General features: G+C 43.9%; 1 protein-coding gene across 1 annotated transcript in view; it reads right to left on the bottom strand.

The window, feature by feature from the left end:
- The window catches only part of MAP4K4 (mitogen-activated protein kinase kinase kinase kinase 4), a 58,281-nt gene that overhangs the window by 2,997 nt on the left and 32,912 nt on the right, over positions 1–22,372 (bottom strand). The window contains exons 17-28 of the mRNA XM_010281419.1: positions 22,206–22,303; positions 21,853–21,861; positions 20,714–20,889; positions 20,180–20,300; positions 18,812–19,003; positions 16,291–16,408; positions 15,855–16,025; positions 11,713–11,856; positions 6,526–6,660; positions 2,017–2,117; positions 1,117–1,266; positions 167–326 (exon numbers count right to left, since the gene is read on the bottom strand). Coding sequence (XP_010279721.1) covers positions 167–326; positions 1,117–1,266; positions 2,017–2,117; positions 6,526–6,660; positions 11,713–11,856; positions 15,855–16,025; positions 16,291–16,408; positions 18,812–19,003; positions 20,180–20,300; positions 20,714–20,889; positions 21,853–21,861; positions 22,206–22,303 — 1,575 coding nt within the window. The remainder of the gene's footprint in view (positions 1–166; positions 327–1,116; positions 1,267–2,016; positions 2,118–6,525; positions 6,661–11,712; positions 11,857–15,854; positions 16,026–16,290; positions 16,409–18,811; positions 19,004–20,179; positions 20,301–20,713; positions 20,890–21,852; positions 21,862–22,205; positions 22,304–22,372) is intronic.

Here is a 22,372-nt window from a genome sequence, read left to right as displayed (position 1 = left end):
AGCACGAAACAGATTACTCCCCACCTTGCACAGCTGTTTTTCAGGAATATTACAGCATTACTGCTTCTGAATCTGATGTCAGAACTGATGCATCTTCCTTCTGCCTGTGTGCACACACTCACACTCCCTAATGGCACGCTGTATTTGACTCTGCCGAGGCACTTACCAACAGAAGTAGGCATTTCTCCCCACTGCAGCACCACATCCTTGGTGATCCTTCCGTACGTGTTGACGTAAACTCCTTCATCCTCGTAGCAGACCAGTAGCTCCATCCCATCCGTGTTTGGGAGAATGATGATTGCGTGAGGTTGGATACTGCTCTGGATCTAGAGACAAATGAGAAGAGGAAGCCTTTTGTTTTAATGCCACAGATCCTGCACTGGGAGAAAGGGCTGGGTGATTTTTCATTTTGGCTGACAGCACATCAGGGATTCACTCAATTTAGAAGCGCTACCTCTGCTCACCCCAAATGAGACACTCTTATACAGTGACAACAAAGACCTGGAAACCTTTGGGGCAACAAATGCTCCCATCTTAAGGCAGACAACCAAAACTAAGAAAGATTAATTGTAGGAGTGCCCATTTCTTTCCATGGGCAGAAAGGGAGCCGGGGGCAAGCAGCCCAGATGCAGACCTCATACGCCTGCACTGTAGTTAATAGCGCTTGGGGAGGTCCATCACACACTGCAGGCCCATCTGACACTTCTGTGTACAATGCACAACAGGAAACAACAGAGCTAAGGCCACCTGGCCTGTGCCAACCCTGTCGAATCTCATCAGTGGGCTGTCATGTCATTTGTACCGACACATTCCCTGCAGCCCCTGCAACGCACTTGGCCATTTAGCTGCTACCCTGAAACAGTCATGTTGGCCCATGTCAGACCTGAGCGGGCAGCTCCCAACCATGGAGACATCCTGACCATGAGGAGAGGACAGAGAGTGAGGCACAAGCCCCTAAGCACAGGTGGCCATATCTGCTCAGACCCCTCCACCCAATTTACCATGCTAGCAGTGATACATGGGGGCAGCCCAATGTGTTGGTCACCTGAGGAAAGGAAGGGGCAGTGGGGGAACCAGAAAAGAAGGAAAAAACCCCACCCCAGCAGAAACTCTTACATGTGTTGGTAAATAAATATCATAGACTGATCCTGAATCCACATCAACAGCATGGAAGCCAGCACAGGAGCCATAGATCACTTTTAGTCTCTGGCCTTCTTCTACTGTTAGATCCACCAGCAATGGCTTATGTACCAATTCTCCAAACGACTGTAAGACAACCATCAGTGAGATTTACTTTACTGCTTAGAACCACGGTGGGTTTTACAAAAGTATGCTCTGATGCACCTATTATGGCTTTATTCCTCCTGCACGCCTCTGGCCTTCATCCACCAGACCAGTCAGGCTAACACATCTCTCATGGACAAGGACAGATTATTCTGCACCCTGTTGCATTTCAAACACATAATATTGTAGGCTGTTTTCTGTGGGGGTTTACTTCAGCTGGTCTGTTTGGTTTTTAGTAAGAATTGTTTTCCCCAAAGTTCCGGGCAATTTGAAGCTCCCGTAGTGTTTACTTCAATTTGCACAACCAGCAGTAACTGATTGTCTGCAGATCAGTTTGGTAATTATACCATGCCAGCTAACTTCATTCTTGCTGCATTCAAAAACATAACCACGCTATCACCTAATGACTTGTTCTGCTCAGATGAAGATATTTAGACTTGGTTCACTTCTCTCCGCCTCATGTTTTATTTATAAAGAGGTGAAACAAACATTTGTGATATTGTGTCATTTGGGGATTATTAGTTTACACTCAGTTGCAATTTAGAACTTTAAGTGTACTGCATCTTTGAGCTAAAGAAAAATAATTAAATTAAAATAGAATACAAAGTTCATGGGCAGATTTACCAAGGAACTTGTAATACAGCCATGATAAAATGTTGGAACATTTTTGTCAAAGGGGTAACTGCAAGTCGCTATGGGAAAATCCTATGTAAGGCTGAAATAGACTGTTACCTTAAAGGCCATAAATTTATGGTATGGCTTTGGTGCCCATGCATAGACTTCCACAGAACTCTTCAATGCAATTACCAAGAACTTGATTCTTTCATATTTTACTGAAATTAAAACAAAACAAAAAAGAATTTAGCAGCAATTCCAAAGTCATTCCAGTTACTTCAGGAAAGCAGAAAATTACAATATTTCTCCATACTTACATACATTTGGAGTTCTTCAGTAACATTGCATTTTAGGATTGCTAATTCTAAGTAGTTAAATATTTTGACATATTTATGCCACAAAAAATTCATTACCCTTACCAGTAATTAAACCCATCACCATGTTTCGAATTACCTAGTCAGTACACACTTATTTACACTTTTTTTTCCTCACATTAGACAGTGCTTACTCATTACGACAAGAAAATTTGTTTTCAGACAGGGACGGTTCCAATAACAGAAGCCTGTGACTGTGGCAGAGTGTATTGGCAGTTCCAGTCACAGCACTGGCAGTGGTATTTTGAGCTGATGGCAAAATTTGCAAGGGGAAAGGAGGGAAAAAAAGGAACTGAAATGAGAAGTTAAGAAACAAGACCATTTCAAAAGCAAAAAGCAAGTTTGACAGCAGAGCACTCTCCTTTGTCCCTAAAGCCTGAGATAACTCATTTGAAAAAAAAAACAAACAAACACAAACCCACAGAATTTATCAGAAATAAAGTGTCATGACATAGCTGATCCACAAATTGTCAAATGTATCTCTGTTCCCACACTCAAACAGCTGGCTACATTAACCATCAAAAATAGCTCTGTTCACTACTTTTGTTTTCACAAGGGGAATGATAAAGTGTAGAAGTGGCGATTTAACAAGTGTTGCTAGATCACCACTTCCAGCTGCCATCAGGATTTGTGAAGGAACAGATGATGGGGACTTCCAAATATTGAGGTTTGTTAGCCTCTTTCCAGCACTCTTTTTGGGGGAAGAAGATAATAAATTAGCATTATTTGGATGACATTGAGAAACCTTAGGAGGTTTCTGCTACCTCTTTACTCCAAGTGTTAGGAGAATGTTCCAAAATAACGAGTAATTCCAGGCACCTTCACCTTCTGCCATCATATCTCCCAACCAAAACTGATTTTGAAACATGGCAGAAGTGAAAATCATAGAATCATAGAATAGTTGGGGTTGGAAGGGACCTTTAAAGGTCATCTAGTCCAACCCTGCTGCAACGAGCAGGGACATCTTCAACTAGATCAGGTTGCTCAGAGCCCCGTCCAACCTGACCTTGAATGTTGCCAGGTATGGGGCACCTACCACCTCTCTGGGCAACGTCTTCCAGTGTTTCACCATGCTCATTGTAAAAAACATCTTCCTTATATCTAGTCAAAATATATCCTTTCAGTTTAAAACCCCTTGTCCTATCGCAAGAGGCCCTGCTAAAATGTCTGTCACCATCTTTCTCATAAGCCCCCTTTAAGTCCTGGAAGGCTGCAATGAGGTCTCCCCAGAGCCTTCTCTTCTCCAGGCTGAAAAACCCCAACTCTCTCAGCCTTTCTTCATAGGAGAGGTGTTCCATCCCTCTGGTCATTTTTGTGGCCCTCCTCTGGACCTGCTCCAACAGGTCCATGTCTTTCCTGTGATGAGGGCTCCAGAGCTGGATGCAGGACTCCCAGTGCGGTCTCACCAAAGCGGAGTAAAGGGGCCGAATCACCTCCCTCGACCTGCTGGCCACGCTGCTTTGGATGCAGCCCAGCACACGATTGGCCTCCTGGGCTGTCAGCGCACATTGCCGGCTCATGTCCAGCTTTTCATCCAGCAGTACCCACAGGTCCTTCTTGGCAGGGCTGCTCTCGATCCCTTCATCCCCCAGCCTGTACTGATACGGGGGGTTGCCCCGACCCATGTGCAGGACTCTGCACTTGGCCTTGTTGAACCTCATGAGGTTCACATGGGCCCATTCCTCAAGCTTGTCCAGGTCCCTCTGGGTGGCATCCCGTCCCTCAGGCGTGTCAACTGCACCACTCAGCTTGGTGTCATCTGCAAACTTGCTGAGGGTGCACTCGATCCCACTGCCTATGTCATTGATGAAGATATTAAACAGTACTGATCCCAATACGGAGCCCTGAGGGACACTACTCATCACCGATCACCATCTGGACATTGAGCCATTAACCACTATCCTCTGGATATGACCATCCAACCAATTCCTCATCCACCCAACAGTCCACTCATCAAATCCATTATGTCTCCAATTGAGAGAGAAGGATGTCGAGGGGGACCATGGCAAAGGCCTTATAGAAGTCCAGGTAGATGACATCTGTAGCTCTTCCCTTGTCCATCACAGAAGGCCACTAGGTTGGTCAGGCAGGACTTGCCCTTGGTTAAGCCATGCTGGCTGTCTCAAATCACCTCCCTGTCCTCCATGTGCCTTAGCATAGCTTCCAGGAGGATCTGTTCCATGATCTTCCCAGGCACAAAGGTGAGGCTGATGGGTTGGTAGCTCCCAGGGTCCTCCTTGCTACCTTCTTAAAAAATGGGTGCAGTGTTTCCCTTTTTCCAGTCATCAGGGACTTCACCTGACTCCCATGACTTTTCAAATATCATTGAGATGTATCACAATCTCAGACTTGTGAGAAGAACACTGCTTTAGTAAATGCTATTTTAATGCCTTTTAGGTATCTCACTAGTGTACAAGCCTGCAGTTGTTGTCTCTTGGTATGTAACAGGGAGACAAATCTACTACTTGCTCCTTTTTTACGCTGCAGGGAAGCAACACTACTGAACTGTAAGTGTTAAAGCAATTGACACTTTTTCAACAGACAAAAAAAAGTCTCTAAATCTCCACAGCTGTACCAAGTGAAAGAGAGAGCTTTTGTTCAGTCTTGTCTAGCTTACAAGACTTCTTGGAATTTTTTCTCGGGGAATAAGGGGGTGCCAAACAAAACCACCTTATCTGTGAAAGGGAACCTTTGATAATCCTCATTCTTTGCTCTCGGTGCTATCTGGGAATTCATCCAAATCTTAAGTTTCAAAAGAGCAATTTATCATTTAGAGGAGAATTGCCTGAAGCAACCGAGAGCCATAAACACCACTTCACCCTGATGTCCGAGACCCCTGTTCCATCAGAGACAAGGAAGCAATCAGTGCCAGCTGCCTTGGTGTCAAGCCTCCAGACCGTGAGCCCAACTATTGGCAGAGCTCATCCTTCTTGGTAACTGAAGCACAGCTGTCAAAGAGGCTTCTCACTACCTGAAGAAGTCATCTATGGTTCAGAGGGAAGTTCAGTGCCAGGCTGCAGCCCAGGGTAACAAACCCCTCTTCATCCGGAAGAGAATGCTCTTTGTTTCACACGCTTTCCTGCTGGAAAGCCTCCTTCCAATAGCTGTTAATGTATTGTTTAACAGGTCACTTCATTATGCTGCGAACACCCTTGGGTATGATAACAGAGAAGTACATTATTAATTGATTTTGGGGTCAAGTTCCTGGTTCGGCAGTCCCTTACTGCCATCATTATTGATTACGCCCCACTAGCAGGTTTTTCCAAGAGCACACCCATGACAGGAGGAGACTGAGCTCAGTCTGGTTGCTGCTGCTGCTCCACATTGACTGACACAGCCGGAAAGGAACTGAGCTGGCTCTTAGGAGAAAATCAAATCAAAGGCAACATCCAAGGCCCATTAAGATGCATCATGAGACTGAAGCAGGAGAAAGAGCTCTTGGTTCATATCCCCACCTGCAGGGCAGCATCCTCACTGCATACTCTGCTGACTGTGAATGCTACATGTCTTTCACTAGTTTTGGTGGAAGTTTCTGCAGCCAAATCCATTTAAATTACTTAAAACCACTCAAAAAGCACCTGCCTAGTGAAGACACTTTGTCCCATAACTGTACTGCAGTGGACTGAGATGGTTAGGAAATTTCATGAGCTAAGGGAAATCAATGAATCATCTTCAAGTTAAACATATGCTTCTGTTCCCAGATGCCTCCCCAAAGCTTGTGCACTAGCTGGGTTTGCTTTCTCCTCCTACTCTTTTTTTTTTCCTTTTCTTTTTTTCCCCCCAGTCTTTAAAATCTACATTAAAGAGGAGACTTTTTCCACTCCACTCCAGCATGTGATTTCACCGTGGTAAAAGATCAGGAAAACCTGTTAGTAGAGAGAGCAGCCGTTGGTTGACAAGAGTGCCTCTGTTACCTAAAGGGTCTAACAGAGGCGGCAAAACATTACCAGCCTTCACTATCCACATTAGCACTCTTCTGGAAGTTGCATCCGCCACAGGAAGGAGACAGATGGGGATTTGTGCCCGCTCCAGTTCACAGCCCAGTATCCCACCACAAAACCTCTGCCATATTCAGTTTAACCCAGTAACTTGCCACCTACTCTTGACGCTTTGCCAGAGTATTTCACCCTGAGGGATAGGGAAGACAGCTAGAAATAAAACCAAATCTTAAACCCAGCAGCTACACGCACTGCAGTTCCCTTTCTCAGCCAGCTTTTGTCCCAATGGTTTGATTACCACATTCGCTACTCACCAACTTTATAGTGCACACAGCCTTCCAAGTCGCCCACTGTTGTCCAGCCTTGTTTCTTTTCTACTTCAGGATCGTTGTGAAGGATTTTATTTCTTAACCAGGACAAATAGTAAACTCGCAACTTGTTCTTCTTACCTGCCCACAAAGTGAAAAATGATTGGTTTATCTATATAGGAAGGTTAAGTGCAAAAAACCCTGCCCAAGCAAACAGAAAGTCCCACAGGGCAAACCAAAATGACAATGAAGGAGAAACTGCTGCAGCTACAGAGACCTTCCTCAGTTTTTACATCCATAACAGCTTTACTCCAGACTCCACCCAAACACATGCTTTTCCAGTAATCAGTGACAGAGACACATGGTAATGCCACACGAACATAAAATGACAAGCTCAGGGGAACAGCTCTTTGGCTGTCTGGTTCTTAGGATGCAAACAACTTTTATTAGAAAAGGGTTACACTCCCACAATAAAAGCACCAGAGAGTCATACACTGAGATTAAAAAAAAAACAAAAAAACATAGCTGTGAGTCAGAATGGCTCTTTTTCGCACAAAACTGTAGGAGAGCAGCAGGATGGAATTTAAGGCCCACAATTATTTATACAGCTATCAGAAAAGAGTAGGACTGGTTTGAAAGGAGGAAGCAAACTGAAGAAGAATATGGTGAAGAACTGTATTTTACAAATTCTTCCCAGTTAGTGACCAGGACATTTTCATCCCTTATATCATCCCTGGAGACACAAACTGGGCAAGTTTTATTAACATTGTTCATTATTCCCCTAATGGAAAAGCACACCAAACAACAGCACTAAAAAATTTCATTACTGAATCACTTTACACCAGTTCTGTTTTAAGGAAAAAAGTGTACTATCTGAAATTGCAGTGAGAGAACTTCACACAGCTTATGCAAACCTCATCCACTTGCTAAAAGCTGACGACTGCTTCGTCAGCAGCCCTTCCCTTGTGCTGCAAGGGGTGTAATACTTATCAAGCTGCACACAGAAACTGCAAGAGGTGCTGCTCCTCCACAGGTGAGAGAAGCTACCTGTCCAGGCTGCCCTATCTTCAACTGACAATGCATCTGCCACAGTCATCAAAATACAGCTCAGACTCTACCTCTCAATATGAGATGGCTTCCTTGAATGCAGAGCAAAGTTCAACATTAGCTAATGTCTTTAATTTGTCTTTTAAGTTTTCACATAGACATCACATGATGCCTACCAATGGATCAGTTCGTGGATGGCTGCCCATTTCAGAGTCCGGGATGGGCACACAGCATCTGGGGATACCAGTTACGGCAGGACGTGAAGCCCAAGCACTGAGACCATCCTACTGTGCCCAGCCAGCTCCACACTGGGGTCCTGGAGCTGGTGCAGACGCCCTACCCTGGCGGCAGGGGACCCCCCAACAGAGCCAGGCTCCTCAGGAAAAGCAGCTGCAAGGGCTGGGGCAGCAGATGGGGAAGCACAGCTTGCGAACAGGCTGCTGCATGGACTCCAGTGCCACAAGTCTTCCTGTTATGAAGACACACAGCCTAAAAGATCTTTTTAGGATTACTTGGAAGGGGGGAAGGGCAGAAGGAAGAGAGGAGGTAGTTTCAAAGTGAAAAATCTGTTCACTAAGCTTAAACTTAAAGTAGAATTGGAGACCCATTTTCAAATACTGGACCTGCTATTTAATTTTAAAAACCCCTCTACTCTGACGGCACTGAATGAAACGTCATGTAACACCGCACTGTCCTTTATTTACCCCTACTGCAAATGTGACAGCAGATTTGGCAGTAAGACAGCACCCTGATTTACTGCCTGACTTCATATGTATTAAGCCATATGAAGTTTCATAAAGGGATAAAGCCCCACCACTGCTGTAGCTCTGTAAGATTTGGAAAAGGGACCAGAGAAGGAAACAATATTCCCGAAGTCCCACATCTGACCAAGGAAAGGTCCTGCCATGAAAATACTACAAACGATAGCCAACAAGGGCTCTTTCTTAGAAACACTGAAATAGGGAACACAGTCCAGACCAGAACGCACTGCAGTTCTGGGCAAAGAAGAGCTCAGAGGGCACAGGAAAGCTGAAGGTCACTACAACACACCGAATGTTTTTAAAACCATCACAAGTCCCTGTGCACTGGGAAACAAACTCTCTCTCAGATATTTCCATGGCTTTAGCTCCCCCAGTAGCTTAGTCAAACTTGACGACTCAGAACAAACAATATGCATGGGAATTTCCCAGCACGTGGCTAATTTTTTTTCCCCTCCCCTGGTTCACATGATGTGCACCAGGGTATTTCTCTCCAACCAGAAACATTTTTCAAAACAACAACAGAGAAATATCTCAAGTGTGTTCCCATTGTGTTTAAGTGTCTAGACCACAAGGAAAGTCACAAGACAGGAAATTCCTCTGCCTTTCAGCAGCCTGACTTCATGAAAAGAGCAGGACTGGTTAGTTATATAAACATGGCTGTACACGTATTTCAACAATTTATGCTGCTCTTAATGTTTGTATTGGGAGCAGGGGGATTACATCCTTTTCCTTGTAAATCTCTATCAATCAGTTTAAAAAGCTCTCAAAATCTGGTCTTCTTTTTTTTTTTTTTGTGGTCTAATTATTATAGCCATGAAATAAGAAAGAAAACTCTGCTCCAGATACCAAATGAACTGATCAGCCAGTGACTTCTATGAGAACTCCCAGCTCTGGTTCTCCCACAGACATAATTACAAATGCAAAGTCCGTTTTCTTATATCGAGTTTTTGTTTTTATTGTCGCTGTGGCTTTTAATTATTAAGCAGGCAGATTCCAACCAGTTTTTCTACTCTGTCATCCTTTTCTGCCTTCCCGAGTGTCACCATCAGCCAGTTGGGCTGGCAAAACCCTACAAGTGGAGCATGTTCTGTATGCACGTCGTCACTCTCTCCTCCAGCGTTTTTATGACTCTCAGCACTGAATTACCTAAGCAGCCGAAACTATGGTTTTGCCTCTCAACGGTATGAACTGAAGAACTGATTAACTACTCTGCTTTGACCTGCAAAGCTTTCTTGTACCAGCTGTAGCAGCTCGGTATCTCAGTACCAAAAGCTTTGTTGTCAATAAGTTTTATATTTGAGATATACACTGGGGAAAGAATTGATTTCAGGCTTCCAGGCTCAAACGAGCATATATTAAAAGCAAGTTTAGGTGACAATCCCCTCAGAGTCCTAACGCACTGCAATTTCTTTGCACAACGTGATGACACTTTTCAAACCTCACCACTGTCAGCAAATCACTTCCTGAAAGTGTCAAGGGAACATATGTCCAACAGCACTGTAGGGACAGTCCTGGGACAAAGCGCGGAGGTAGATGGATAACCAAGCTGCCAAAAGGCACCATTTGCAGAAACACAACCCCATGTCAGTGTTCTTGGTTTGCCTGGAGAGGTGGAGCAACTCACTATAAATAAAAAGACATTAAGAGAAGTCCAGCATGAGGGTAGCTTAATTTGAGCAATGCAGCGCAGAAGCCAGAACAGGAAGGTGAGCATAAAAGCGTCACCGTTTCACCAGTGTGTTCCCCCGGCCCTGCCTCTTGGTGGGCAGGGATGCCTCTTTCCTGCCTCGTACTCCAGAAACCTCCCACAAAATGCAGGAGATGGGACAGAGACAAAGGTATAAACCAGCCAAAGATCAGCCAATTTCTTAAGGGTTAATGTAGCGTGTCTCCACAGAGGAAGCAATAGTTTTGAAGGAAACAAAAAAAACGGATGTGTCAGGGTACTCAGATTGTGACTGACGTAAGCATAAATAAGCCTAAAACAATTACACACAAGATTGAATCACAGACACTTGTCACCTGTGTAGGATATGCTTCAAACCAACAGATTTTACACAAGTTGGATTATATAGTATTTTTGTTTATAAAGTCTACTACAGAATAAACTCTATCAAATGGTGCTTGTCACACACCTTACATTTTAACGTACAGCATTAGACATCAAAAGGACACACAGCAGGTTGTGCTTTTTTAAACCCTCCTTGATTCATCTTCTCTTTTTCAAGATTTCACAGCATAGCTGCAGCTGAGAACGCAGCAAGCAATAATCCAATAAAATACAGGTGCTCTAGACAGAAACGCAGTCCCATGTTGATGACACCAGCATGGGCACGGTTCTTTGGACCTGTAGTAGCATAACACCACTAATGCATTGACGTGTATTAAATTGTCTAGGTGTGTGCCTTTTTGCACAAGTGCTGGGAGAGCCAGTGAGCTCCTCCAGTGGAGTCAGAGGGGCTCTGGAGCCTCAGCAAAATTTTGGGTGACTGAACACCACCACAAGGGCCACTACGCAAAAGCCCATTTAACATCCTCTTCCTGTCGCACATGTGCAGCGTAGCAAAGGCTGATTTCACAAACAAACTAAAACAAAAGGAAAGGTAAATGGATGAACGACACCTGTGAAGAAAGATTAACAGTGCACCACATCAAGTTGCTTAACAGCAGGATAACTTTATGCAATAACCCTCTGGAGCCAAAGAGTCTGGAACCTCAAGCTCTGTAAAAGACATTTTTCATTGGCGCACACAAAACAAACACAACCATCACCATCACCCTTCATCTCCCGTTGCTTTGCCATCTCCGGTTGCATCCAGTGACAGACAAGGCCAAAAGCTGCACCAATCTGCCTTCTCACACTGGTAATTTCCACATCACGCACGCATTGTAGTCTGCTCTCTCAAACACACACACACTCACTGCACATCACCCTTATTTCCCTACTTCGCAAGAGCATTTCCCATTCTTCAGATTTTAACACACAAGATGTCTTTAAACCCAAGTAGAAAATCATGTTTTGGTTAGAAAGAGGCCAGGATGAAAGTAATCATGACAGAGGGAAAGAATGCCATTTTCACAAACTTCACAAAACATTAGCTTACAGCTCCCAAAGAACAAAGCTGGATGCTTCCCCCAAACCCATGCAGTATTTTTAAAGGCGACCCCACAGGAGGAAGGTCAGGGGCAAGCAGGCAGAGAGTGTTATGTGCAAAGTGATTCACTTGCGGAAACACACTGTAGACTCAGAGAGGTGAAATGATGGAAAACCCATGGACTTCAGTCAAGTCAGGACTTCCCCCTCAACACACAGGCTGCCAAGAAAAGCATTCTGCCATGCCATGCCAGAAGGGGGAAAAAAATCATGTTGAAAAGTTAACTTTACCAGAAATTGTCACCAAGACATTCAGCCCTTCAAGTACATCCATTTGCTGGAATCGTCTTCGATTGATGAGTGGATAAACCTTCCCCTGACCACTTCTGTCTAGCAGCATCAGACCACTTTCAGTGCCCACTAACAAATTCACTCCTAGAAGAAACAAAAAGAGAGATACAAGTTAGTAGGCAGATTTCCCACCTATTCTGATGAACTGATGCTTGATATAGCAACTGCCTTGTTTCAAGCAGGGTCTCAGCAACCTGCAGTCTAAAAGATCTCATGATGTAGAGGCTGTCTACGTTACCTGCCCACAGTGACTACCGACACCAAACTGCAGTGTTCAAGAGAATGAGACTGGTAGACCACTAGTGCACCAGTTTCCAAACAAAAAGGCACACTAATGTTGGAAGAGGGGTGAGGCACAAAGTGGTGCCCAAGCTTATGTATTCTGAAGATGTATTAGCTATTGGTAGGGAGGTTGATAACAGGATGCTCTTGACAAGGTCACTGCAAAAAAGCAGTGGTAGGGGCTTAGTCCCCACTGTGAGGAACAGATTGTGGTGCAGCCCTCCTGCAAAAGGATAGGCACAGAGCTGATCCTCAGCTTTCCAACAATCTTTTCCACCTGCATGTTAAAATGACAGAAATTACAGTAATCAAAATGTTTCCACAGATTTCTCGTAATGATCAAGCAACTACAGATGAGAAAAGTCAGTAGGCCAGTTTATTTCTACGAAGGTCCACACATCTACTGGAACACTTTCTATGAGTTCACAAAACCTTGGTATTTAAAATCAATTACATTTTTTTAGTAATAAATATATATATAAGTGAGAGTAGGTTTTAAAAAAATCTATTAATATAGTTATCACTCTTAAATTTCATGGCTATTCATTTGCAATAGTGTTTCAGTCTAAGATCCCACAAATTGTGCAGAGACAGGTCAGATACAGTACAGGGAATGGAAATGAAACCAAATGCATGACTCACTTTATTAGACTTCTGTGTTGCAATCTCAATGTAAAACTTGTCATCCTTAGGCATAATAATGAAATGAGAAAAGCAAAACTCACACAGGGTGATCACAGTTACACTGCTTAACGACCTTAATCCCTCGTCAGACAATTAATCCCCAGATATAACTATACTGGTGCCAGTGGATGTATCATTGAGGCTGATCCCATAACGAACCTTTTCTAATGCAGCACGTGGGCCCAGTACACAGGAGTCTGTATCTTGGTGCAGTCTGCATCTACGCAGTGACATGCCTTCTCACAGTATTGAAAAAGGGCATTGCTCAGAAGGACAAGGAATGCTACCTAAACAACACCCTGGCTACAAGACATGGGAGCAGTTTGCAAAAAGGACAGCATGTTCACGCTGACCCAGAGGGCATGAGGTGTCTCCCAAAGGAGACAGGGTGTTAGAGGGGAGCAGAGCTGCAGCCAAGAGAAAGTAATGTTGGGGAAGGGGCCTGAGCTGCTGGTGCTGGAGTGCTCTGAAAAGCCTCTGTCTGGATGAAAAAAACAGACGTAGCTTCTGGAGAGGTCGGAAACCATCACATATCTCCATTTTCCTCTCTCTTGCCTTTTCAGTAAGGAAACTTCAGGGGTCCCAGCAGTCCCCACAAACCATTTCCTTTCTTTGCTCAGATTTGCTGCTCTGCTACTCCTCTACCTCCTCCAGGCAACAGAGCCCACAGATACCGGCAGGCACCGAGTTCATCTTGGGAGAGAGACCACAGCCCTCCTGGGCTCTCCTGATGCCTCCTCCGTCCCCTTCCTGTGCTCCTCCTGCCTGTGCATTCCCCACATGGGTCTGCACCTGCTGGCTCCCGTCCCACAGCCCCCAGGGGCATTTCACATCAACCATCTCCATACTGGGAAACATCCTCAAACTGGGAAGGGGCGAAAGGCAGCGGAGAGAGCGAGGCACGCACTGAGTCAGGGCTTGGCACAGGCTGCAGCAGCACCAAACCAGCTGAGGAAGCACCCAGCACTTGGTCTTGCTCCTGCAGCTCCAGGACCCATCAACTAAAGATGTCAGTGATTCAGCTTTAACATGTATTTTTGTCTTTTTTTCAGCACTGATTACAGTATAAAGCCACATGCGAACTGCTCGCTCACGGTCCCTTCCCCTCTTTGCGCGCCAGGGCTCAATCGCTCCCACCTCCACCCTCATGTCTTCCTCTGCTGCCCCTGCAGCGCAGTTGTTTCTGTGTCAAGTTTACATGCGCGCCCGGCCCCAACCCCTTCCCTTAGCTATATGCATTTTGAGATTAAACTAATGAGGTACTGCGCTGGTGGCAAGCAGTGCCTGTATTTTAAAATGCAGGCACTGTCTTTATTCACAGCCAGCTGAGCTCTTCTACGGCCACCCTACAATTAAGCAGTTCTTTTTTTTCAAACAAATGGAAATGCTTCCTGAAAAAGTACAGGCTCTCTGTGGAGGCTGGGTGTAAAAATCTATGCTACTGCATCCATGTCATTAACGTCGCCTTTCACCGGTTGGTTGAAATAGCATCACAGACCTAATGCAATCAGCAACCTGCCAGCTACTACGGCATTACCACTGGCAAAGCAAAACAAATGAAGGCAAGCCCCCCTCTTTTTGAATAAGAAACATTACCATGCAGGTTTAATTTCCTCAAGGAAAAAGGAAGCTAAACCTTATCAAGAAATAAGCGTGTGTAACAGCTTACATCACCATCAGTTTGCCCCTAAATGTTCAACAAGGAAGCGTTTTGTTACAGCTGTAAAACACCTCTAGGATTTTACACCTACATTTTAAATCACCGTAACAGTCAGATACATAGATCAAAAAAATATAAAACCATGAACACAAATTGCTACTGGCAAAACAAGGCAGATCAGAGAAATTGAGTCATCTTTACTGATCCCATACGGTTTCCCTCTACCTTTACCCTCTCACAGTCTGAAAGTTTGCACAAGTCTCTTCATTTTATCAGAGAATTATTCATATGAATACATGCAGAAATAGCACTGGAGTAAAAATTCTTACCCATAAATTCTGGAAATAGAGAAAACAGCAGATAGTAAGACAGTGTCAGGAAAGCTATTTAATTGACATGGCTTTGCAGGCGAGAAGCCTGCAAGGTCAACAGTGCTATTCCAAGAAACAAGAAATGCTGGAAATAACCCCAAAATGTAACTAAAGCCTTGTAAAGAGCTGTGAAAATGTAAACATGAAAAGTGCATGGTGTTACCTATACAATCATGTGACTCAGGGAAATGGCCAACTCTCTTCTTCATAGTCTTTAAAACAATATGCATGTGCATTTACAGTCTGTTAAGTTTAGGGATACTAGATAAGTATGTACAAAATATACACAAGCATCATCTATTAACATCTAGATAACGAAAAAATTCAGGTGGTCCCATAGATTCCGGCCAAGAAAGAAATGACACAGCAGAGGAAAGCTTTCGCTGGGTGTTGCAGCAGTTTTGTGACAGGCAACAAGCACCACCCGAAGCCTTTCACCAGTGTAGGACCCTGACTAACTGTCTGACACCAACATGAATTATCCCTTGTGACAAGAAGGTCAGACACACTTCGTCAGCTGACATCCCATACCCAGCTTCTCTCTGCACTAAGCACTCTTACCAAAACCAAGACACAGTCTCACAATGGAAAAGGTCCCTCCTACCCTGCTTTTTTTCCCTCTTCCTTCCTTCACAAACTGACGACTGAAGTGGAAAGTCATCTTTTGAAACACATCTTAATCAAGCTCCACAACATCACATTAGGAAGAGGCTCAAGAATATGATTCTTTTTCAGAAGAAATACCCTGTGTGCACCAAGTGTACGACGACTACAAGCTCCCAAAAGCTGCAAGACATGTACTAGCAGGGGTTAGAGAGCGCTGAAAAGGACATCCTGATCAGCTGAATGAAGTCTGGACTGTGCCATCAGAAGTATATATACAGCAGTGGGAAATTATATCAAAGCAGAAGCAACATACTCTAAAAAAACGTAACAGTAATCAGCTTTTGCAACAAAAAGATGTAAACAAGCATTGAATAAATGCAGATAAACAGCTAAGGTTTCAGAGAGACATTTTCAAAGACCGTAAGCTCATATTGGCACTCAGAAGTGCAGGAGGCAAGGTAGGAACAGGTTTGCATTACCCCATAAGGCAGCACACAGTATCTCAGAATTGAATCTCTTCTTGTATTTGCGAATCTCTGGGGTATCACTCTGTGGCCGTGTATTTGTGGGATTCACATTGACAACTGATCCTTTCCGCGTAGGGTCTTGCCTTATTGCCTCTGATCTCATTGCTTCACTAGAAAATCCTACTGAAAAAGAGAAAAGTAAAGTGCATGTAATATCCCTCAAGTGCTAAATTCTGGCCATATATTCTTTACACCATACAACCCAAATCTGTAACTGAGAATATTGAGCAAGTCTTTCTTTTTGTAAGAAATGTAAATGGAAAAAGAAATAAACTATGCAATCCATTGCAAATCAAATAAAAAGCATGATGGTAACATAAAGTACTTTAAAGAGCCACTGAAGTCACTGAACCCTTTTTCAGTTGTCATCTTCAGCTACTTTACTTACCCACAGAAGTCACAGTTGTCCCACTAGATGGAGAAATCTGTAGTAATCTGGGGTCTATAAAAGGTGTAAAGGAGGAGGAAGATTTGTGTTTCTGGAGTGTGTTACTAGCGGACTGAGTCTGCAATGTAAATTTCAACTTTATTAATATTAATGACAATAAAAAGCACGGATAACAACAACCAACATTTTTAAGTCACCACAGAATTATGCTACAGAGCCTCCCCAAGCTTTTGTACTTCCTTCAGAAATACACAACGCACTGCAGGCACCACACCTGAACTAGATACATATGCACACTGCACATGTTACAGCGAAATGCAATTAGCTAAATTGTCGTCCCTGTCACCTCAGCTGCTAGCGAAGATTTTTAGGACAGGCCACTACAATCAGGCAGAAAGCTAGGGAATGTCTCTTTTAAAAAAAATATGCTTAAATGTATGTACACTATCTTATCTGCAAGCTGTCCACTACCTACAACTTTTGAATTTATGAAGCACCTCCTAAAGTGAGCTAGTTTAATGAATTATGATCTCTTGGCTTGTGCAACAAAATCAGAACCGTCTGGGATCAAGCGTTCACTTCTACGGTGGATTATGTTTCAATGTCCACTACTGTTCGTTCTCCCTATTTTGTTTAACCTGAGCCTCTTGCCAGAAAGCTGCAGCAGGTTCTTCCACCTTTATTTGACAAAGCAATATATTAAACCTGTATCGAACAAAGGGGCTCATTAGTGTGAAAGGTGTAGCAAATGGTGATATGAAGCTATGGATATGTAGTAGATAAAATCACTGGTGCTTGCTGAGTTATGTGGTCTAAACATGAAAAAACATAAAGAAAGGAAGACGACAAGTGAAACAATGAACTGTTAAAAGTGGAAATGGAACGACTTAAAAACCCTTGCCAGTTTAGTATTATAGTGACAACATTGCATACTGAAGCAGAATGGGACAAGTGGGGGAAAAAAAAAAGTATATATATAAAGGGCGTGCATGTGGTTAACTTACACCAAGCAGTACCGGGTTTTTGCTCAGCTTTATGCAAACACAGATTGAGACACTTCTTTATCACCAACTAATCTTTAGCCTCTGATCTTTCTAAGCCTCTACTCTCTGCAGAAAAAACAGCAATGGGTCTTAGGAGTGTATCACTCCCCTGCACAGCTCAATACTGAAAGGCTCCTTTGCCCCCAGCCACTGCCACAGCCTCCACTTCCCAAGCTGAGTTAACTGAACCCTGCATATTTATTGCTTAGATCAAAGTTATGAGCAAACATATCTCTGAATCAATCAACTGATCTCTATAACCTACATGAGTGTGTTTTTGGAAAGATCAAAGACCAGTGAAGCACAGCTGAAAATTAAGTATTATGCTAACCGAATTTCCAGGAGGAAACCCTCCCACCCACCCTCCTGCTATGTGGTTCAGAAGCATTTTTCATCCTGTGGTAAACACATGTTTTGCCATCAGCCTACCCAGCTCACCGCAACCTCTCCTTCTCGTCACACCACTTGCAAGCCTACATGGCAGGATGGCTCTACCCTGAGAAGCAGCAGCTTCTTTTTCACCAAGTTTTGCTTCCCCTGTACCACTCCTGCTTGCATACAGGAAGAGGCTGTCCCAGAGAGCCAGGCTGGCCACCCTGCTGGGAGCGAAGCTACCACACTGGTTCCTCAGTGCTAGGGTTGGTAAGGGGAGAGTGATGCCCTTCACTCACATATGTGCACCTCCTCTGCGGCAAGGGGTTACACACACGTGAAGGACCGGGCTTGTCCACCAACGCTTGGTGAGTGACGGAAGGTACTGTCCCGGCATCAGCCCAGGACAGCAAGAGGGAGCCTCCCCTGCAGCAAAGCCTTGCTTCACCACCTGGACACAACCAGCACTGGTGGAGAACAGTCATCTTTACGCAACTGCTTTTCAGAGTACACACATACTTGGACAAAACCAAAGATCTCCCCCATTCATTACTCCCAAGCAATACCCCAGGCTTTTACAACCCTCCTGGGCAACACCTGATTTGTTCACCCAGCCCATGTGGCAAGCTTTAAAGAGCAAAATCCCTCCACAGCCACTTCCTCTCCCAAAGGGTGAGTTTCCACAAGCAGCTCCTCATATGTGCAGAGTTACTAGCCCAGCCTTTACTGACAAAGCCAAAATTAACCGCTAATTTTTAAGAGGCACACTGCTTGCAATTAGCCTGCTCCCGGAATAAAACAGAATTAAAAAAATAAAGGAGTATTGGCTTGAAAATGCAGTAGTCAAGTTTAGTTTAAAACGAACGCCATGCAATTAATGACTCACTAAGAGGAAGCAAAAATAGTAAACTGGCAAGTCTGGCATGGGACTGCTCTAGCGTTAAGGGCTTCTTACACAGAACTGAAATGTGTTATTTGGGGGGTGGGAACAAAGGTGACAGAAAAAAAAAAAGCAGGGGAAATTGGCTGGAGTTCCTTTGCATACTAGCTACTAGGCAATGCTGCTAAAACCCTATGAAAGCAGCCAGCTGTGGTGTAAGACATACCTCATTAGTAGTTAGCTTGTCCTGGGGTGTCTGTGGGGACATGGTGGGTGTCGGCTGGCTGGAGGATGGGGAGGAGGAGGTGGAGGAAGTGGAGGAGGAATGGCTTTGCTGTAAGAGATCTGGCAAGAGGTGAATGCGACCGGCAAAGCCATTGCTCTCATGATGGCTGGCACGCTTTTTGTCAACTGTACTCTGTAGAAAAAACAGGCACACTTGTCTTGCTCAAGTGCTGCTTAAAGATCTATATCCCTAACAACCTCTCTCCTTCTCTCCCTCACTCTCTTCCTACCTTTTAACATTTATTTATTATTTATTTATTTTTTAAAAATAAGCTGATAATCCACGCCTTGATGCCTGAATGGAAAGGGAAAGTGGGCAGAGCTACTAGAATTCAGCAAATTCCCGTCTCTTCTGGCAGGCAAAAGTTTAGTTTGTGTGGTTGACTTGCACAGCCAGTTCCACCAATTAACAAAAGAGTAACTGTGCTGGGTAAGTCTTCCACCACAACATGGACAAGCACGTTTTTGGGGGTGGGGGGAGGGTTTCTTCCCCTATTGTTTTGTTTAAAACTAACTTAACTCCTATACAGTTATGAGCTTGGACTGTCTGGTGAATGCCTTCAGCTAACTATTTAAAACAATAAGCATGAAATCTTAATTTTCAAACCAGAGGGCTCAATTAAGAAATTGGCATTCAGTTGTGAAATTCAGAAATGTGATTACCAAGGAAAGTCCTATAAGCTAGCATGCTCATTAACATACAAGCTCATTTAAAAGCAAGGAATCATTATCTTTCAGAGGCACAAGAATGCAGCATCTTCAGAATCAAAGGCAACAACACAGCACTCTAGCTCTGTCCACATTCTCTCCCTCGCCACCTATTTTGTTTCTCCATTCTCCCACACTAACTGTTACATGAATTTGTATGTACGTGTGTGTGTGTTATCTAGGTGGTCTGTATGCCCTCAACCATAGGTTGAAAACAATTTTTAAAACCCTCTGAATGCTCCCCCCCAGCCTCCCTCCTGAGAGCCATGTTTCATTCTATGGTAAAACTAAACTAAGTTCTTGCTCCAGGTACTTGCTCCACACACCTGCAGCTTTTCTATCCTTCTCTCCCACAGACTTTGAGGTACTCTGCATGGTGCTGCCATGGGTGTCACTGGAGAGCATGCAAAAAAGTAGCAAGGGGTGAAGGGCTACTCTCCTCTTTGCATGCATCAAACATCTTGCTCATCTGAAATTCACTACAGCTGTGTCTTGATAACACGAACAACAAATATAATGTAGAAACAGCATGGGTGAATGAGCGAGTGGGTTAATGAGCACAGAAAAGGTGCAGCACTGCACAGGGAAGGAAAAGCAATACCTGTCGGACAATTAAGGTGCCCTCCTTAGAAGGAGTCAAGGCAGGTTCACTCTCCACATCGTCATGGACAATCATGGTTTTCACTGACTCTGTTTCACCATTGCTCAAGTTCAACGTTGACCTATTTGCCAGACAAGAAATAACTAGAGTGAGATAACAGCACTTATGACCTAGCTTTCACCGCCCCGCACCAAGGCACACTCAAAATTTAGTGATACTGTCATCAGAGTCGAATATTTACATAACCTGCCTAGACAAGTTTCTCTATTAGAAAAAAAGTCAGGAGTTTGTTAAACACCGCTTCTTGTTTTATAACAAATCAAGGGAGAAGAGGGAAAGGACATAATTTATAGAAACCTACTTTTTGAGAAGGTTACGCTCAGCGTTTGAAAATGTGAGCATACAAGGCTGCTATGTCTTGCTCATATTGTTGTAAACTGAAAGAACTAACATACACGTCAAAATACCCAATGTCCTTTTCTTTCAACCCCCTAAAAGAGAAAACAGAAGCAAAACACTGTTAGAAGAACTAACACTGCTCGGACATCATCTGGTCCAGAAGTAGATTCATCTGCTCCTTCTTGTTCCATATCATCATCTTCCTCATCCGTTGTCCCTGACTCCTCACTTGAGGATGAATAATCCGTTACTTTATGTGGAGGTCGCACATCCTCTACTGCTCGCAATTCCTTTGCCAATGCAGTTAAATCCTGATGGGAGAGGGAGGGAAAAACTGATATCGCAAGGAAGAGAGGAAAAAAGTTTGCAAGACAACCCCACTGAATTAGTGCCTGAGTTTGCTCACTTGTCCACTCCTGTGTTTACAATGTCCCAGCAGTATTGTTTCCTTTGATTTATTCACCCCTCATAGTTACCAAAACTCACTTTCTGATAAATTAAAGCACCAAAAGAGTCAACCTAAGAAGGCTTTGCGATATTGTAGAAAAATGTGCATACTCTGAATCCAAACTACCCTGATTATGACTTCAGTTTATCCCATTATACCATCTGAAGGACATATACAAGCACCCAGACCCACTCTCTCACAGTGGTTGACTGTCACAGGTTATTTTCCTAAACTCTGCAGGTTATTAGCATCCACCACAAGAAATCTAGGCATCAAGGTAGCAGAAAGATCCCAAGACCTAGTGAGCCACCCAAGACACAGTCGCAGAGAGCTGATCTCCTTGAAACCTTTTGATCCGTTTCCAGTTGCATGGATCCATGCTATGGAGATCACCTGAGATGCCAGATTGATTAGCACCAGCTCATTCGCACATGACTGTCAAGCAGCATGGGACATAAGCTGCTTTTCTGTCTGCAGCTTGGAGTGTGGGCAAACCAAGTTTGCAGTCAGTGCAATCTGCTCTTAATTGTATAGGTATGCTTTATTTAGCTGAATACAGTTTATGGCAAATACTTCACGCATTATACTGTCAGAAGTGAAGGATGAACCTCTGTGTTTCTTTAAGAAAGCAGCTCTAACTAACAGATTTGGGTGCTAGTGCAGTATCACAATGGCAAGAGAAAAATGTTTTAAGGGAAGCTGGAAAAAACCCACTGTGATTCCCCAGATACAACTGAATATAGAGCTGTAATCAACCATAACAGCAGTCAGATAAAGAAAGAGTCAGAAATCTTTCACAGAAAATAGCAACAATTTAAGGTCTTACCACTTCTCCCTGCACCCATTCAGCCCAGCATTGGCACATTCAGGTCAAATGCATGATCATTGGTCCAGCCCCAGGAAGGAAGCACAGGATTGAAAGAGAAAGGCAAAGATTAGGAAGAAAGAAGACCAGAGACCAGAAATCAATTCCAGAAGCAGAGCAAGTAATAATGTTTAAAGTACTGTGATGTGGGCAGGCAACTGTGGAGCCCAGGACATGCTGCTGTGCCCACAGATATAAACTCCAACTCAAGCTGAAGTTCACCGCCAATGACATCATGAATGGAACCTCACACTGTATGTTTTGTAGGCCTACCTAAAAGAGAGGGGGGACAGGGGAAAGAGGATGCAACTTACAGCAGGCTTGATAGGTCTGAAGACTTCCTTTTTCTCTTCAGGCTTTTTAGGTGCACTTTCATGACGCTGCGATGGCGAACCCTCTGATTTGGATGATGCTGCATGTGTCAAGACCCCAAAAGGAACACAGAACAAAACAGATTAGCATGGAGCTGAAATATGTTTTC

The sequence above is a fragment of the Phaethon lepturus genome, unplaced genomic scaffold (assembly GCF_000687285.1).
Source record: "Phaethon lepturus isolate BGI_N335 unplaced genomic scaffold, ASM68728v1 scaffold6832, whole genome shotgun sequence".
NCBI lineage: Eukaryota > Metazoa > Chordata > Aves > Phaethontiformes > Phaethontidae > Phaethon > Phaethon lepturus.
Note: the sequence above shows the minus strand (reverse complement) of the source record. Positions and strands in the feature narration are given on the sequence as shown.